The 15439-nt window shown below is 31.5% G+C and overlaps 3 protein-coding genes across 5 annotated transcripts; 2 read left to right on the top strand and 1 right to left on the bottom strand.

The window, feature by feature from the left end:
- Positions 1-819: 819 nt before the first annotated feature.
- Positions 820-4978, bottom strand: LOC116429026 (dymeclin). Of its 3 annotated transcripts, none has more exons than XM_031981391.2 (12): positions 4816-4978; positions 3963-4266; positions 3649-3852; positions 3180-3424; positions 2853-3068; positions 2566-2732; positions 2123-2248; positions 1913-2026; positions 1622-1837; positions 1359-1541; positions 1166-1282; positions 820-993 (listed from the first exon to the last, which is right to left on the bottom strand). In XM_031981391.2, exons 2-12 carry the CDS (start codon positions 4247-4249, stop codon positions 820-822), a joined length of 2049 nt encoding a protein of 682 aa, XP_031837251.1. In that variant the 5' UTR covers positions 4250-4266; positions 4816-4978. The 3 variants fall into 3 exon arrangements, with proteins under 3 accessions (XP_031837251.1, XP_031837250.1, XP_031837249.1); XM_031981390.2 differs by having other exon boundaries at positions 4715-4975; XM_031981389.2 differs by having other exon boundaries at positions 4533-4973.
- Positions 4979-5328: 350 nt separating this feature from the next.
- On the top strand, positions 5329-15277 carry LOC116428955 (IQ motif-containing protein H). The gene is made up of 8 exons (XM_076373568.1): positions 5329-5507; positions 5845-6258; positions 6974-7475; positions 7994-9164; positions 9313-9571; positions 9774-9975; positions 10350-10511; positions 15195-15277. The coding sequence occupies exons 1-8, from the start codon at positions 5356-5358 to the stop codon at positions 15216-15218; spliced, it is 2886 nt and encodes a 961-aa protein (XP_076229683.1). The 5' UTR covers positions 5329-5355; the 3' UTR covers positions 15219-15277.
- Positions 11361-13789, top strand: LOC116428954 (mitochondrial 2-oxoglutarate/malate carrier protein). The gene is made up of 7 exons (XM_031981224.1): positions 11361-11482; positions 11575-11668; positions 11740-11949; positions 12371-12504; positions 12743-12913; positions 13409-13508; positions 13585-13789. Exons 2-7 carry the CDS (start codon positions 11598-11600, stop codon positions 13787-13789), a joined length of 891 nt encoding a protein of 296 aa, XP_031837084.1. The 5' UTR covers positions 11361-11482; positions 11575-11597.
- Positions 15278-15439: the final 162 nt, after the last annotated feature.

Genomic DNA, 15439 nt, shown 5'->3' with positions numbered 1-15439 from the left:
GAACAGTGATTTCAATCTTCGTTAGATTCTGATATTGAAGATAATAAACAATGCATTTCGATTGCTTATATAAAAATGTTGGGCAAGAAAAAGCTTGTCCAAACATTTACTTTTTTAAAACTATATTGCACAATGAGGAATTTAAACATAAAGCTGATTCGTGTATATATGTTAACAATATATGTATTACTATATTGAAAGCTAAACAAACATTTTTGTTTGTTTATATTTCTATAATGAAATTCTTAAAGCAAAAATTATTATTTATATTTCATCTTCTCACTTTTAAAATCCTTCAGTCAATTATATCGTTATTTTGTTTAAATATTTATTAAATCATAATACCTCTTGAAAAAATAATAAATTTCGCTATTCCAGTCTTGGCAATATAGAAGTTTGTTTTAACATGAAATCAAATTTCTTATTAATTCTATTATTTAGGCTCACACATTAAAAATATTAAAATATTTTATAAAGTTTTACAATTCTCGCTATCACTGTTAAACATTAATTACTCCATCTATTACAAAACATGGTTAAAGAAAAGTTATTTTACAAAAGTAATTAACACCAATAAGCGAAATCTTCAGAAAATTAAGGTAAGAGTACCATTAAATGGATTCCAAATGTAAAGTGAATACATATTTTTTAGAATTTTGTTCTATTCTTCTTCTTTGTTTACTTTTACAATAAATTAAGATAGTTATTTTTTCATTTCGTATCAAATAAACGTTTTGTTACGAAATATTTCCCATATTTCCTGTTACAATTACAATTGGACACAATTACCTATAATTACTGCATCGAGCAGTTGACGTTTCAGTATAAACAAACAATAATCGTTGCATTATCACCGTTATGTGAAAATAGTTTTATGTTTTCTGCATTCCAATGTAAGAGCGCGCTTTGATAAACAACGCTCCATACATAAGGGATGAAGAATTCTTCAGGCTGTTCTTCTTCCACATATTTAAATTTCAGTTCTGGAAATTTCTGTAAAGTATACAAACGCTACAATATGCAACGAAGTAAAAACTAAAACAGAAGAAGTTTATGTATTCAAAATTCAGAACACATACGACAAACAAGTTTTCATTTAAGGAAAGACAGAGAGAAAATATTCAAGTGTAAATTTTGTATTAATATAAAATTGTTTTATGCGTACCCGTAATCGATCACGAGGCCATTCGTTGGTACCTTGTTGTATCGTAGTCAATACTTGGCTGACACCAAGTTGGGATTGATCTTTCTGCTCCAATTTGTAAGAAAAGAAATTAATCACCTAAAATTTTGTTCATTATTATTCAACTTATCAGCAACCTATTGAGATTATAAATACTACAAATGTTTATACTAACAGAATCTATATTTTGCACAATGTCTTGAAATGCCGTGTGTGTCCTGAATGGTTGAAAAATATCTTTTTTGTATAAAAGTGTGTATATCAAATTTGGATTATGTGCAAGTCTATAAGTTAGGCAGCTATTTATGATTTCTAATACCATTCGTAATACTTCTTCAAGTATCGTTAAGTCTTGAATCTGAAATACAAAGTACATGATGTATATTCTAATTAAAGACTTACGAAAATCGTTTTATGTCGTGTACCGTAAAATCTTACCAAGTCTGTATTTGCAGTAGTTCCATTAACAGTAACGGTGGTACTGTCTGAAGGCGCGGAAGGCTGCGCTTGTATCTTTGCTTCTAATCTGACATGTTTTTTCGCAAGAGTTTCAAATAAACTTAACAGTCTTTGACTAACATATGGATGTAAAGATGTGAATTGCGCAGACATATTTGCTAAAGCTGCTAAACAATTTGTATGTAGATATTTATCCTGTGATGAGAAATTCAAAAATATTTCGTTACTTATCTTCACAATTAATTACATTTGTAAATGCTATAATCTTACCCTCATTTTGAACATGTTGTACTGAATAGTCCGTATTACAACAAGAATCAGAAGACCTCCCAATGATATTTCACTTATTGATCTTTCCGTGTACCAACTTACACCTTTAAGCATCTAATAGGTATAGTATTATTAACATTTCAATATTTTTGTGTATAATTTTCAGAAATGATGTAAAGATTGATTAATGTTTGTACATGACGTACTTACTATTTCATGTATTCTTTTATTAAAGGTTTCATCTTCGCTCAAGATGAGAAGAATAATGAGAGACATGTAAATGTGATGAGATGTATTATTTGGAGCGTGATATAATATTTGCAGTATAGGTGTTACCTGTAGAAATATAAAACTTTTTTAACTTACTTTCTACATTTATTAACATTAAAACTACATACCGTTCAGTATGATTAATATATAATCCTGGTAAAAATTGGAACAATAGATTTTTTTCGATTTCTTCGTATATTCATTATAGTATTTAAGTAAAACTATTTACTTTTAAATTAATTTCGAATGTTTAACAGTTTTAACATATTGATAATTACGAAATAAGAAAATTGGAACCAGTCATTTTGATGGATGCACTAGTTCTAGCTTTAAACTTATCATAGTTTTGCATTGTTTTACTAACAAATTAAAAATATATTCACCAATAGTTGTATATCAGGTCTTCTCATGATGTCTTGTTTTACACTTGAATTTCTATGTAGTAACATATACAACAATAACGTAACTTCATCCGTATTGGGTATTTTACATATAGTATTATACAATTTATTTAAATTAAATCTAAATGCTTGTACCGTAGAATAATCTCCTAAAAAATTGAATATTTATTTTAACATTATTCATGGGAGAATGAAGCATTTGATTGTATCTTCTTTTCATTATTTGACATTGAAAGTAATTGTTTTAATTAATACATTAAGGTACCAACCTCGCAAGTCGACAAAACTGAAAAGTGCATTTCTGTAAGGATTTTGTGTTGCGGTACAATGATTTGTTAGAACCAATAACAATAATAAAGACTGACTAGCAAGTGGTGTTTCTGTGTCACGTTTTTTTTCTTCTACTTCAGAAGTACCATTACTTGTTACTTGTGTACTTTTTAAGCTACTACCCATACCCATTGTAATCACATTCCATAACCCAGCTGAAATAAGTTTTGTATGTTATGTATACTTATTGTAAATAGTAATATAAGTGAATTAAATTAACGGACTATTTACATATGTACGATACTGTATTATATATTTAAACATACCCGCTATACTAAAGACAATACTTCCTCCAGCTTGTTGAGTAAGTAATCCTGGAGGAGCATGTTCTTGCTGTACAAAATTATGTAATAATGTACAAACCAATGCTGGTGCATGTTCACTAGAATGTGAATGCATTGCTATTCTATAAATGGAGCTGTATTCAGCCGCAGTTTGTGAAAATAATTGTACCGAAAGTAGTACAAGTAAGCAATTTATTGCTTCTAGATGAACGACATATGTAAATTCACTGTGAAAAACAAAAATTTAATATAAAATAGAATTTTTACAATAAATGGTTAACTAAAAGATAATTACATATGAAATATTTATACAGTGTAAAAATTGTTATTATCATATGTCTTTATATATATATATGCATATCTAACGATGTTTAGAAAGTAAATGTTACTACGAATTTTGGGAATGATACTATTTAGAAACTTTAATATAAAAATATTACAGCTTTCTTACCATAATGGTACATCTGTTATAATATCAACTAATGATTCATAAAGGTCTTCCAATCTGTAAGATGAATTTGTTTGCGTCATTACAGGTAATTGGGGTGCTTCTATATGCTTTATCATTTCTTCTTCACCAACTGTTTCAATTAAATATTTTAATATACATCTTACTGCGAACAATGCATTGTATGTTTGCCATGCTGATATGATCCTGAAAACGAAGTAATATTAAATGAAACTATTTTTTAAAGAAAATATTCATTATTTTTTAAAACATGTTTAACTTTACATGTAATTTTTTAAACAAAAAATATACTATACTTTTGATTTTGCATTGGTGCAAGCAAGTTGCTGGCACGAGTAAGAGCAACTTGTATTAAACTGCCAAAGTTCCCAGTAGTTAAATTATTAGCAAGTAATTGTTGACAAGATGAATCCAATCGAGAATCTAACTCTATTTGATCATTTCTTGTAATAGGTGGACGCATGTTGTAAGATAGAAAAGTATCCCAAAATGGATCATTTGGTAAAATACTCTTTTTTCCACAAAACCTTTCCAAATGAACATTTTTAGAAAAATCATCGCATCGACTTGGTGTTGTCCCCATTGCCGTTCTTTAAACTTCTATAAGTAAAGTAACACAATGAATTTTATGAGCAGGGACTTTGTGTATTTGAACCATTAATGAACATGCTTGTTAATTATCTATGGCCTCATTACTTTAAATAGTAATACAATTTGATTATTATATATTATTGTAGAGCAAGTATTTTGTATGAAAATCGTTATGCAAAATGTGGATTATACTTTTTGAAAGTAATGTCGAATGAAATGACAGATGAAAATAAAATTTTAAATGATTATGTCCATCAAAACACCGAATAACGTACTTTGACAAACCACTGTCATAGAAACTCAGTAACTTTTTAACAGTCACTAATAATGGTTTACAGAGTAATATGTTTTTATCCTTATATGTTTGAGTGTTTTTCGTAGCGAAATAATCATCAAATTTCTTTATAGCGAGTTAGTGGACAATATGAAGAAAACGACAGACACGAAGAAATATAACCTCTTCATATGTCAAACAAGCACTTCACAGCATATAGGTAAATCAAAATGAGCGCCATCTTTGTAGATTCGTTAAATATATAAATCTGTTAAATTATTTACAGTTCGTAGTAACATCAATTTATATCTGTGTTCACTTTTACAATTCACTGATGCAATAAAACAAAAAAAATAAAACGTATACTTGTCATAGCACATGCACACAAGTTCCACATCACTTTGATGACGTATCAATGCAAGCATGCGAATACCCGGTGTGCGACTCCATTTCCTAAACCTAAATCCATATAAATATAAATATATTTAAAAATAAATCAATCTTATCCTTCTGATCCCTATATAATACCATTTTGATATAGACAAGCTTATCATTGAAAAGGAAATAAGGTATAATTTCAATGAAATATATTTTATAGAATATAAACGCATTTGGCCATAAAATTGTTAATAAATTAAGCTACGTACGAACATTTTATTATTAGAAATGTTAATATTATATTATACTAGTATAATAATTAATATTATAAAAGCATATTATACATAGAACTTCATTTAAATTTTCATTACTCAAATCATAAAATATTCATTTAATTCGATTTTGTTTTACATTAGGCTGTCATAGTTATTTGTAAAACTGGCAGAATGGAACGTCCTCGTAAATTACTACGAACGGAAGAATCCTATTCGCAATGCATAGAAGCGATTAAAAGCTCTATGCAGGCGTTTCAACGAGAATTCAGTTTAGCTAAACATTTGCTCGGCGATCAAAGGAGAGATATACTTAAACGAATGAGGTTTGATTATTAAATTAAAATTTAATAATTTTATTTTATATTTTAATTAGTGGACTATTTTATATTTTACACTCATTACTTCAATTACAATCACTGTCGTCTGTTTTTTTAACTTACTTTATGGTGTCTTTTTGTTTTACCAAATCTCTAACTTTACTTGATCTCTAGAAAAATGCACTATTTTAAATTATTAGGAATGTTTTATTAACAATTGAGTTGATTTCGTACTGATACAAACAACAAATACTTGTGAAATGGTTGCTCATTTTCTATCGTATTCACGATACTTTTTACTTCTGAAAAATTAATAATTATTGCCGGTGTTATATACGAACAGCAAACTGGGTAACACAAATGAATCGGAGGATTTGGAGTACACACAAAATTTTTACGAGTACACGGTGAAAGAACTCATGAATTTAGAACGAGCTTGCGAGGAACATCTGTTACGGTTAAAAATTGGCCTGTTAACTGCAGGCAAAAGCCGCATGCAACCGCCGTCTCATTTCTCTTTGCGAAACTTGAGAAAAGTTTGCAGAAACTTGCCTGGGAGTGATTCGTACGACGAAACGAACAATGAAACTCCTTGTCGCCGCGTTTGGGAAAATGTACCAAAATGGAGACTGGAAAATACTCGAAACATTTTAGTCAACCCAAAGGAGGTTCCGTGCACGGAACACGACGAGTCTGACATAAAATTTATGCAGGACATGATCCACCTCAGAACAAAGATGTTCTCCCTAGCTAGAAAGTCAAACAATCAGTAGGTAATTTAGTCTGTTGTACAGCGTGTCCATAAAAACACTCCTTGATTCCAAATGGTTACAAATTCAAAATTTATTGGAATATGTTAAATAAGGTGACAGCAAATGCGTTAACTCAAGACATGTCTTGTAACTAGCAAGCAGTGAAATTCATTTGAAAAAATGGAAAAAATGACCAGGCGTTCCTCAAGTGACTATCGAGGTCACCGGACGTTACTGTTTGTGACTTTTTCCTTTGGAGCTCGCAACTATGGATGATCTGCAGGAACGCATAACTGAAACTATAAACGCGATCACGCCGGATATGCTTCGGAGAATTTGGTTCGAGCTCGATTATCGTATTTGTGTTTGTTGGGCAATAGGTTGAACGCACACCGAGCGATCTAATCCACGGATACCATATAAAACTGTGAATTAATAAAACTGTACCCATAAAGGTGAAAGAATATTCCAATAAATTTTGACTTTTTAACCGTTTGAAATCAGGGAGTGTTTTTGTGGACAACCTGTAAGATTGAACAATTTTGTATTTTCTTATCGCAAAAATAAGTGGATTATAACTAGATAGTAAATTCCTATAATTCTTATCTGCGATTAAGAAAATGGATAATTGAATAGATAATGATTTAAGTATGCAGCGATTAAGAAAATGGATAATCGAATAGATAATGATTTAAGTATGTAGCAGAATATTTATTTTAGGGAAGAGGATTCGACTGCCGCTTATGATGTCACAAATCGTCGGGTAACGATTAAACAATCGAAGATTGACACTTTCAATGAGATTTATAAAGAACGAAATTCGTTTGATTTGTTTCATATGGAACGCGAATTATCGAAAATTAGTAATTTAAAATTTACCGATGGAAAATTCGTAGATTGCAATATTTGGATGAAAACGTTGGATCTATACGGTAATCAATGTGGATCTAAATGGTATTTAGTCTTGTGTCCACAAATAGAAAAAATTTTAACAAAGCGATATATAACAACGCTACACCTCAATCCAAGTGCTACTTTTGCTTTTCTATCGAGGATTCCGGAAAATGGAGCGAATTTCGTTCTGTTTAGGAAAGATTTAATTTCTTTGTTACAAAATGCTGAAGAACGTCCTTGGTTGAAATCCTGGAGACTGCAGTTTCAAACGACTTATGGGAAACACATAGCTGCAACTCTGATACAAGCCTGGTACCGTGGTTATCTGGTAAATAAATTTTGTCCTGGATTAGTAAAAAATGAATCTACAGAACTATAAAATGCTACATTTTCATCGAAAGTAAGGATTCATTTAGACTATAAAAATACATTATTTACAACAATTATAGAAAATTTAGAATCATCGCAAATATTTACTTGTTCTTGGCCAAGGTAAGACTATTCTTAAGAAGACTAGTTTTCCCATTTTTTCTGTCATTTAACTAGTTAACTGCGTTTGACGAGCATTACATGTCATCTTAAAGCTTGAAATGATACTGATTCTTTCAACAATGAATTATTTATTTCTTCAGATAAACATGTCATTCTTTTTTGCTTTGCTTCGGTCTTTCGACTCGACGAGTACATACTTAATTTTTTTATTTTATTGCGCTCAAAACGAGAGTTTCCAAACTAAATTCCACAGTTAACGGGTTAAGGGAGAAAAACTGGATAGAAAGAGATAATGCGGGCAGTAACTACCGGCAGTCAAGCTGTGCGATATTTCTCAATGGTGTCTTCTTACAGCTACGTAAAAGGAAAACCGAATCGGAGTATCTTTATATAGCCGCTAATGTGTTGTGGTTGTGCTGGCTGTCGCGTAAAAAGAAGATGGAGATATACGAGCGTTATCTGACGAAAATGTTAACGTCCCTGCAAACAACTCGGGAGCTGTCTCTGAAATTAAGTAAAGAATTCACTTCGATTGTTCAGAAACCACACGTGGTTCTGCATTTAACGTCTCTCGGCTTCCCCGTGGACCTACGTCGAATGTATCAGCCAAAAAAATTTGCCGTGTTGCAAAACATGTGCATCCTGAGAATCTGTTTCGTTAGAAACCCAAACTCCGAAGTGATTTACATCTTACCCACGAAACCGACTCAAGACCTGTTCGTCATGTACAGCGATTTCATAGAGTCCATATCTTCGGAAGAGGACGTAGCCAAACGCATCAGTTTCATAGCCCTCTCCGAAGCAGATACCTTCAAACGATGCCCGTTAAATCTCTCCAGGGTTTTACACTGTTCCGAAGAATCCCTCAACGAGATTAGGAAGAAGATCGCTGGCAAACATGCTTATTTCTTACCGTGGGTCGTCGACGAATGCGACATGCGATTAGTTGGAAATCTCGGTGTCGCTCTGCTGGGCCCAGACATGAAGCTTCAAAGTAAATTCTTAAACAAATCCAACATGTCAGCCATGATCGCGGGCCTCGAACTGTTGCAGCCACCTTATCACTGCAATATAAACAGCTACGAGACTCTTTGCGCCGCTCTGGCTAAGATGATCATCAGTCACACGGACATCTGCGTGTGGTTGTTCAAATTGAATTTCGGCTCGAGTACCGAGCATCGCGGAATATTTCTTATCAATCACATCAGCATCCCGTTCATGCCAGCTATACGGAAAGAGCGGGAAAGATTCGGGGATGAATGGGGAGCGAATTGCGCAGTGCGGAACACGTTTCTCGCTACGTTACAGGAACAGCTGCCGAAGGTTGTTTCCGGCGTTACTCGGTTGTCGAGGTTCTATGATTCTTGGAAGGAGTTTTATGCACATTTACAGAAATTCGGATGTTTGTTGCAAGCTGCGCCGATCAAGAAGGACGCGAAAAACGTTGCCGTCAGTCTGTTCATTCCGAAAAAAGGGACTAAGGAGAGAATAAAGTGGCTGGGAACTGCTGACATAGTGCGTTTGGGTATGTATTTTTATTTACCTGTCGTCGAGTTCGTAGTGGATTACTTTTAATCATTTATATCATTTATCTTAGTTATTAAAGAATAAGTATTGCTATTCAAAACGCTAGAAAATTCTCGTGGCAGTTAACGCGTTAATGTATACCACAGATCTCTGCACCGTTTCGACTAATATCTTTATGATGCCTCAAACGTCATTAAACAACAGCGAACTTGAGCCAGTAATAAACAAATTTGCTAGAGGGATGCAAAACGAAGGTTACTTCGGTTATTTAACCGTGGATTGTTATTGCTATGTGGATAAACAAAAAGAGAAATTGATCATCATGTTGCAACATGTACGTCCATGTTATTCCCACTCTCAGAGTTACATGGATTGGATGAAGTTTGCAATCGGAGGAACTTACCAGTAAAAAAATTCTGTAGTCTACAGATTTAAGTATATATTATAGGAACATAATTAGGAGAACGATTATTTTAAAACACTCTTTCTTAAGAAACATATGTACCGTTTAAAATAATCGTGCTACGAAAGCTTCCGCGAAAACGTATTTAATTATTTATACAGTTTTTATGAAAGTCAGGTAACAATGTCATTCTCGTTTGTACAGTTTAGATAAAAACCATTTCAACGCTCATGTTCCATTAGACATTCGAGTACACAGAAGATTGTCTGGGGACGATGTGCCAAAAAAAACGCCCAAATGGAACGAAACTAAGGAAAGATACGGAATCGCTATTTGTCAATTGTACAATACAGGATTCGCTGTACATTCGTGGGCAAAACTGAAGAACCTGTTTAAAACATGCGGAGTATGTTGAGACGTTTACCATACATGTATTCATTCGATAATTAAAATCTATACTTCCATTATTTACTTCGAAATCATACCTTTTAAGTGTGTGTGTCTGAGAATAATTTATACCAAATTTTCATAAATAATAACAGTATATACAGTATTTTTTAGAGTCACACAATCAGTAAGCATAAAAGTATACAGTGATTTTTCTGTAGCATTTCCATCTTGCATCACCTTTCCTTAGATAACATTCAATATTCTTGTGGCAGTCAACGTATTAACTATTTTTTCTTAACGTGTAGTTGTATTTAAGATTTTTAATGATTTTATTGTGTTCATGGTGTTCGAAAATTGTGTGTTACTAGATCATTTTCTTTTTATATTTAGATCGAGTACAGTTCTGAAAGGAAGGAGGGTTTAAGCATATTATTGCACGATGGCGAAATCAGAAGTCAGGGTTTAATGGTAGCCGTTAGCTCGTCTATGACCACGACGATATCCATGATGTATAATACGTTAACAGTGCTGCACAAGGCTCTTGCGAAGACGGTAAAGAAATTAGAAACGAATATGTCAGATCTAACAGATTTTTTACTGAAATTATCTCTTGACTATCAGAATTTAGCTACTGATCCATGCATATAAATTATAAAATCATTATATTCTTATTCATTTATATAAATATGACTATTCATGGCAATCTAATATGCCAAATAAAGGTTCTTATTGCGATAGTTACGGCCATGTTGTTTAATGTGTCTGTTTTTTTATTTGGTCAATACGTTAAATATTCAATTCGAAATATTTGAGAGTGAGGACAGGGGCAGTTGTAGCGAATCTGTTGGTAACGTAGATTGTAAATAAAGTCAATGTCTGTTATTACAAATTGTTTAACTATACATTTAAAAATTCTTTTATTAATATCCGTGACATTCTTTTTGTAAATAGTCAGTTAGAAACAAGCCATCATAGAAGTTGGTAAAAATATTTCAACATAATTTAGTGAACATTGTAAATAAATATATTGAATAAACACGCCGCATAGTCGATTTGGTGGCACCACCTCTCGAATACAATCCGGCACTATTTGGGTAGAAGTTTCGGCATTCTTGCAATAGATAGCGCCACTAATCTGGGATAAAGAAGTGGGATTTTTTAAAATTATCTTAACGGCTTTTTAATAGATTAGACATTACTGTTCTGTGTCATTAATATATTTAATAATATTTGACAATGAACAGTTAATTGTAACATTTAGATTTAACATTTAATTAATTATAACACTTGTATGAAGAAAACATTCAACTATGTTCCGAATTTTGAAAACGAAAAACAAAATCCTAAAGTCAACAATCCTTCTGTTCTGTGCTTTCTCTGTCACGTGTTTAGTATAGGGTAGGACGTATGAAATGAACTCGTGAAATTCTTCGAAATCAGACAGTGAAAAGAAATGAACAGAGAAAAGTACATCGTTTCAGGATATAAAAGTTGCTGCATTCAGTAATAACCCAATAATGAAGGTATCGTATATTATACTTATGCGATGAGGGTTAACGTACATTCTAGATTTTTATATTTGTGTTAAATATATTATTTTATTTCTTTTGTGAAGCACACGAATGAAAATATGATTCGATGTCACTATTATCTAATCGAGATCAAAAAGTACCTCCCTTTATCAATTTTATCATTGGCGGTGTGTCCGGGTAATGTCATGTTTAATATCATTACAGCAATTAAATTTCAATAATGATAAAAGAACGTGTTATTGTGACAGTGCTATAGGGCAAAGCGCAACGCACCCTTTAGACGTAATTAAAGTACGAATGCAGCTTTCGAAAGCTTCGTTTGGTGAAACGTTACGAGAAATTTTACATGGAGTCGGGATACGTGGATTTTACGTTGGCTGGACAGCTGGGCTTCTTCGACAACTCATTTACAGCACTGCTAGGCTTGGAATGTACACTACTTTGTACGATATGAGTCAGTGAGTGAAAAATTAGAGTTTTCGAAAATCTATGTTTAACTCATTTGCATCATATTTATACCCTCGCGAATGTCAGTCGAATCTAATTTTAAAAGCCTACGTACTAATGGCGTAGCGTAGTTGGCAGTTTCATAAAATTTTTAAACAATTATTTAAGATCAACCACAGAATATTTTTATCAGATTATATAATTTATATATGACCTAATGTGATTTATATATAATTGTATAATTTATACTTGACTATGTATGATTATATAATTTATATGGTAAAAGAACTCGATGCGAGTACAGCTCACAAAACAAATTTTTACACAAATCGAAATAATAAAATTAAATAATAAAATAATGATGAAAATTTTTAAAAATATTAGAAAATAGTAAGAATTTATAGATGCCATAAAGTATTAAATGTAATCTAGGCAACAGTTTGGACGCTTAAATTATCCTACGATGATTAGCATTGGAATGATATCTGGTCTCGTCGGTTCATTCATTTCAACTCCTACTGATTTGGTCTTAGTTCGTATGATAGCTGATGTGAAATTACCTCCTGGTGAGTTTATTACTGTATACTCTATCACGGAAATATATCTTAAAGATATAAATATTTTACACCTGAGTTTCTTTTCACACATTATTCTTTTATACAATTTATAGATATATGATCTCTTAACATTTTTATTTGCATTTGCTCGACTTTTGCAACACAAGTAAAAATAGTTTAATCGTGTAGGGTCTTTTGTTAATCGAGTAAACTTTCGAAAATGATAAACCGAAGAACGAATTTTTAGCGAAGCGATGGAATTATAGAAATGGCTTCGCCGGATTAATTGGCATTGCGAAGAGGGACGGTGTACGTGCATTGTGGCGAGGAGCTACGCCAACTATGATCAGAGGAGCTGTAGTCAATGGCACACAATTGGGTACATATAGCTGGGCAAAGATAATGTTGAAAGATACAGGTAATTACTGAAATTAGATACAAAAATAAGAGTAACAATATTACGTAATTATAATAAAGTGTATAGTGAAATGTTTATATAACTTAATGGAGGATTGAGAAAGTATCAAAAATAACTTTTTGAAATTGTTATTGTATATCCGACTGAATTATTCTCAACCCCCAACTTAATGTGATTGCATGCTTTAGATAATGTTTTTAGTTCTCTATTTGTTTCTCCTTTATAATTTTTATCTATATTAGAATAAGTAGAAAGGACTAAAGATTTTTATTGTAAATTTCAAGGAGCGATTTTACACTCCATTTTACGAAAATCAGGAAAAGTGGTATTGGGATTTTGGTTTCCATTTCAAGTTATTAATATGTAGTAACACGTTGTAAATGCATATCTTAATAACTATTTTATTTTTTATATTTTATATTAAAAATGATTACATCATTATACTGTCAAAACATCGACAGAATAGATTATATTTTTGGATATCGGTTATTGCAGGTTATTTTGAAGAGGGTGTTTCATTGCAATTTTATTCTGCTATGTTATCTGGTCTGTTGACGACTTCAACTTCACTTCCTATGGACGTGGCTAAAACTAGGTGGAGTAAATGCTTATTTGTAGTTCATTGATTCTTATTATTTCTATTAAAAACTGTTCGAAATTCTTTTCTAAAGAATACAAAATTGGAATTTACCAACAAAGCCACCGGGGCTTTTCGGCATGATGTACGATATAATGCGAAAAGATGGAATAATTTCACTGTGGCGAGGATTTATACCGTACTATACTAGATCTGCGCCGAATACTATACTTACAATGATATTTGTCGATCAGTTTCATCGTATGTATAAGAAACTCTTTGTACCGCCTGAAGAATGAAGTTTTATCCAAATGGAATACAATTTTCGTATACTTAAAAGAAGAAATGATAGAATTTGTCTATTCGTCTACTTATTATTTGTTATATTCATCTATAAAGACTATCAGATTTGCTAATAAGAAAATCAAAATAGAAAGATATGTTTTAACAATATTCGTTCTTGTTTTCCAAAAATATGTTATTTTAAATGATCTGTGCTATTAAAAAAGCGCTAGTTATAGTGGTATAATAATACTATTATAACAAAGTACAGCTATAAAATTTATATAGGAAATTATTTTGACTAATTAGAAAAATTCTTCGATAAATTATATATGTCAATAGTTTTTATTTTAATAATTGAAATTTTAATAAATAAAATTGTAGTTCCATGTACATTTTTATTTAAACTATAATATTTCGAACAAAATTGTTAAACATTTAGGATTGGAACGTATAACACACTTTTAGGTATTATTTTGAACTTGGATGTAATAATTTTGCTTATATCTCTGTAAATAAATACAAATAAATAAATAAAAAACGTGTTCTATTTTATTTTTTTATCTCAATATTATATTTTTATAATATGTTTGAAGTAAATACGATTTTCCTCGTCGTTTTATTAAAATTTCTCTTAAAAATGTGCTGTTGACATTGAAATAAATCTGAATACACTGAACACAAGTGGAGTAGACAAACTAAACACACATTAGACACGGATTTTATTAATACTTTAACTTTAATAACTAGTTAATTAAACAAATGTAACAATATTTACGCATTTGAATCGCAGATATATATTAGCCTTCTTTCATTGTTCATAAAGCATTAGTCAACATTTTCCCACAACAGCATTTATTTTCCAAATTTTTCAGTTCACTTTTTACACTTCTATAACAGATTTTTGTAAAAGTATCACATGTATATATACAAATACGTGTACATCAGAATTGTTTCAATTTAAGAACTCAACTATTCTGATGTGTACTGCCTATAGAGTTTTACGATCTGTTCATTAATTATAAATGTTAAAACTGTGTGTGGTCCTATTCTGCAATAAGTGGGCCAGAAGCCTTTCCACAATGCTCCTACACCTTCCGTTTTCATTATAGACACCATCATTGAAATCATACCAGGCGTTTTCCCCGCACTTTTCAAGTTTTGTATTCTAAAATTTCAACGAAATTACACGTTAATATTTACAAAATCAGTTTTATGGAATTTTAGAATCTGATTCATAACTAATTATATGGAGCAGTTTAATTCAATATTGTAATGTAATGGGTACGTTAGTTACGAGTGTTCGTGTAAATTCATTATAATTCAGTTTAAGTACGTATTTACTTACGTTCGACAAATAAATAAAAATCAATATACTAATTTTAATGTTAGTTCTAGTAATGTGAAGTTACCTTGTTTTAGTTATGTCAAATGGCATGCTGTTGAAGGTGGTGAGAAATCCCGACAACATGGATGCACAAAAATGCAGTTTTACACCGTCCTGCATTTGCACTGCGCAAGAAATTTACTTTCAAAAATGAAAGAATACGAATGAATTACATTGTTTGGCAATGCAGTCAAAGAATAGGAAAATAAAATACACAGGATATAATGAATGTTATATCTCTAGTATATTACGTTTCGAAGCTATGAAAAATTTGGCCTGG

Source organism: Nomia melanderi, chromosome 14, assembly GCF_051020985.1.
Source record: "Nomia melanderi isolate GNS246 chromosome 14, iyNomMela1, whole genome shotgun sequence".
Taxonomy (NCBI): Eukaryota; Metazoa; Arthropoda; class Insecta; order Hymenoptera; family Halictidae; genus Nomia; species Nomia melanderi.
The sequence above is the reverse complement of the archived record's forward strand: the minus strand, read 5'-3'. Positions and strand labels throughout refer to the sequence as shown.

Bases quoted from the DNA above. Each gene is read 5' to 3' on its own strand.
- LOC116428954 (XM_031981224.1), top strand. From the start codon at position 11,598: ATGTCACTATTATCTAATCGAGATCAAAAAGTACCTCCCTTTATCAAT. The intron at 11,950-12,370 runs GTGAGTGAAAAA...AATGTAATCTAG, and splicing joins ACTTTGTACGATATGAGTCA to GCAACAGTTTGGACGCTTAA. The intron at 12,914-13,408 runs GTAATTACTGAA...CGGTTATTGCAG, and splicing joins GATAATGTTGAAAGATACAG to GTTATTTTGAAGAGGGTGTT.
- LOC116429026 (XM_031981391.2), bottom strand. From the start codon at position 4,249: ATGGGGACAACACCAAGTCGATGCGATGATTTTTCTAAAAATGTTCAT. The intron at 3,853-3,962 runs GTATAGTATATT...CTTCGTTTTCAG, and splicing joins GCACCAATGCAAAATCAAAA to GATCATATCAGCATGGCAAA. The intron at 3,425-3,648 runs GTAAGAAAGCTG...TGTTTTTCACAG, and splicing joins ATAACAGATGTACCATTATG to TGAATTTACATATGTCGTTC.
- LOC116428955 (XM_076373568.1), top strand. From the start codon at position 5,356: ATGGAACGTCCTCGTAAATTACTACGAACGGAAGAATCCTATTCGCAA. The intron at 5,508-5,844 runs GTTTGATTATTA...ATATACGAACAG, and splicing joins GATATACTTAAACGAATGAG to CAAACTGGGTAACACAAATG. The intron at 9,572-9,773 runs GTAAAAAAATTC...TCGTTTGTACAG, and splicing joins GCAATCGGAGGAACTTACCA to TTTAGATAAAAACCATTTCA.